We start from the raw sequence: 3,481 nt of genomic DNA, 5'->3' as shown, positions 1-3,481 counted from the left end.
TTCCATCTCCGTATGGGTCACACAAAACGCCATTGTGAATTGAGTCCATGCCAGGGTCTCCAATACTGTAACGATATTGACAAGAACGACAACGAGAAGATGAAAAGCTTAGCAAAAGAGCTAGAAAAACTGCAAACGATGATCGCCGGCAAAAATAGAGCGCAAGATGAAACATGCAACACTTTCTTTAGCAAAGTTTTGCCGTTTTTGGTCAACATCGACATTGATAGATACTATCCTGTCGGGTTGCTTGGTGTCCGGTCGTTGTGCATGGGGGAGATCCATCCTGATCTGACAATACTTGAAAAGTTTTACCGGGGAATTATCCCAAAAATAGTGTCAGGTGTATCAACCTCGTTTTAACCCGTTTTAAAGAGCGGGAGTCTACACGACAGTTATGGAAAAACACACACCGATGGTAGCCCGATTAAAAAATGCATGGAAGCTCGGGGTGTATCGTTCCCCGATTTCAAGATATCCAGATACCACCAGAAAGCAGAAAATTATATGTACATCTACTCCGGAAAGCAGAACGTCGCTTCACCCGGTCATGCCCCGTCCTTCGTTCGCTACGGGACAGACCCCCCACCAAACGGTTATGTCCCATCTTTCGTTCACTACCGGACAGACGCCCCACCAACCGGTCATGCCCCATACAACGTTCACTGCCGGACAGACACCCAAACAACCGGTCTTGTCCTACCCAACATTCACTGCCGGACAGACACTCCATCAACCGGTCAATGTCGTAACCAAGTTCGTTCACTGCCGGACAGACACCCCACCAACCTGTCATGTCCTATCCAACGTTCACTGCCGGACAGACACCCCACCAACCGGTCATGTCCCACCCAACGTTCACTACCGGACAGACCCCCCACCAACCGGTCATGTCCTACCCAACGTTTGCCGGACAGACACCCCACCAACCGGTCATGTCCTACCCAACGTTCACTGCCGGACAGACACTCCACCAACCGGTCATGTCCTACCCAACGTTTACTGTCGGACAGACACCCCACCAACCTGTCAGACACCTCACCAACCTGTCATGTCCTACCCAACGTTCACTGCAGGACAGACACCCAACCAACCTGTCATGTTCTACCCAGCGTTTGCTGTCGGACAGACACCCAACCACCCTGTCATGTCCTACCCAACGTTCACTGCCGGACAGACACCCACCAACCTGTCATGTCCTACCCAATGTTCATTGCCGGACAAACATCCCACCAACTGGTCATGTCCTCCACCCATATGTTGTATCTGCTACGGCGCCGTCTCCAGATCCGGTTCCAAATCAGCCATGCCCAGTTCCGCTAAAAACACGCCGCTGAACAATACTGACCAAATACATACAATTGTGGAAAAACATATTTGAACCGCCCAATCAACATTTTCTTTAATTTTCTTTCCATGGGGAAAATGAAAACTAATTGTTTTCGATTTTATTAAGTTTTTGTTCAATATTGAATAAATATTGCAATTTCAATTGAAACTGTTTAGTTTTTATCAAGACAGGAAATACGTATACCGGCAATATATGCTGCCGGTATAAAATATATTCATGCAATTTTTGTATATTCTTACATTTTCGTTCTGTTGTATATGTTGTGTATGTATCATGCTAATACATATACGCAATAGCATGTGGATATGCTCAACGAAACAGTCTAATATGGCAATTAATTGATATAGATATATATATATATGTATGTGGCATGAAACATTTACAAATATATTTAACACGTATACATTTGCATGTAAACGTTACAGGGGTTACGCTCGCTTTCGCTCTTTGCACACCTGGAAAATGTCATAGCAAAATTGAAGGCTATAAGTGTGTGCCACCATGTGGATGAGACAAGAAGACTAGTTTGATCCTTTGATGTACATCAAAATAATCTCGCGGTGTCGTAACGGTTAAATTAAGTGGCTTTGATGTAGGGTGTCGATCCTCTATAATCTTCAAAGGACTAGTTAGTATCAGCCTACCGATTGGTCAGAGTTTCGTTTTTACCAATCATATATCTAATCGCGTGCCTTCAATTTTGCTATGACATATAAGCAAACAAAGTTACACATGGAACAATGTCTCACAATCACATCTTCTCAGCAGTAACGTGTATATTTTCAACCATCAAATATCAACCAGAGGGGAAAATCTTAATGTCGCAACTTCGTAAATAAGTGGGGGGTTTTCAGAACTGATTGTCAAAGGATGGTAAAATCCGAATTTGTCAGAATCAGGACTGTTACGTCATATGGCATATGATCAAGAACGAGGCGTCTTTTTGGGGGCATGCCATTCGTCCTTCGTCCACACCAATAAAGGTTACCAAGCAAAAGTTACAAATTTAAAGCTACGGCAGCTGACGAGATATTATCCTCATCCTGCTCGCAAGAACACAGCCATCCAAAGAGGCAGTTAAAATTTGCACTGTTGCACTCTATCAGAACAGCCTGTTTAGTGAAGCTTCTTGCCATCTATAATCTGCTCACCAACTTCTGAAATATATCAAGTTCATAACGGCAAGTGGGAGTATATTGTGAGTGTTTCGGTTTATAAATACTGGGCAACCTCAGTTAGGAAAGAGGTTGAACATCAACCTCTCATAAATGCCTTCAATATGAGTGATACAATCAAGGCATAGCTGACTACGCCATCACCTCACATACACAAAACGTTAATTATGTGACGCGACTACCCTTGAAGTTGTGACGTATCGGTACATTCCTACTCCCATGCAACAAAAGGCTGTGCAATCAAAATGAAATAAACCCGAAAAAAACCCATAGATATGATTAGTAGTAATAATAAAGTCATGTTAAGTTCAACAGCATACTACATACAGAATAGATACCAGGATGTACATAAAACAAATACATCACTTAGTACAAAAAATCACAGCACTATGGCTTACTACACATAACATTACTAGTACTAGGGTAGCATATACACATAAAAGCACTGGTCATTAGCATGAAACAAAATAGGCCTGTAGGATTAAGCAAAATAAGGACAACAACTCGATCAAGACTAGAAAAATCACAAATTGAAATATCGACAATACACTCAAAAATAAAACAATGAATCATTACAGTATAACAAATTACATGAAGGGGTTTATATTACACATTTCACAGATAGGATCAGAATACATGCATTTATCAAAAGACATTGCAATATAAAACGGAATAACCAAATGTATCGAAACTACAGTCCAACTTATACAAATGTAGACAATAAAGCAAACAGCGGATTTCATAAAATAAAAGAAAGAAAGGAAAGTTTGCTTAAAGAAATGAAAAAAATGGAACGATCGGGTACACATGGAACACGTGACGTATGTATATTGTATATATGACAAAAAGTACCGGTCCAAGGACACCGCCTTGTGGTATTCCGCTCAAAACTGGACTTGTCGTAAATCATGTTCAACGGTTTTGAGATGTTGTTATACCGTTCTTTCATTGCTTC

At 41.6% G+C, this 3,481-nt stretch overlaps 1 protein-coding gene across 1 annotated transcript; it reads left to right on the top strand.

Moving 5' to 3' along the window:
* The first annotated feature begins 646 nt into the window (after positions 1-646).
* Positions 647-1,381, top strand: LOC110448477 (extensin-1-like). The gene has a single exon (XM_021494741.1). The coding sequence runs from the start codon at positions 647-649 to the stop codon at positions 1,379-1,381; it is 735 nt and encodes a 244-aa protein (XP_021350416.1).
* Positions 1,382-3,481: the final 2,100 nt, after the last annotated feature.

The sequence above is a fragment of the Mizuhopecten yessoensis genome, unplaced genomic scaffold (assembly GCF_002113885.1).
Source record: "Mizuhopecten yessoensis strain PY_sf001 unplaced genomic scaffold, ASM211388v2 scaffold419, whole genome shotgun sequence".
NCBI lineage: Eukaryota > Metazoa > Mollusca > Bivalvia > Pectinida > Pectinidae > Mizuhopecten > Mizuhopecten yessoensis.
The sequence above is the reverse complement of the archived record's forward strand: the minus strand, read 5'-3'. Positions and strand labels throughout refer to the sequence as shown.

What these genes read in the sequence shown, in the direction of transcription:
- LOC110448477 (XM_021494741.1), top strand. Translation starts at nt 647, where the DNA reads ATGCCCCATACAACGTTCACTGCCGGACAGACACCCAAACAACCGGTC.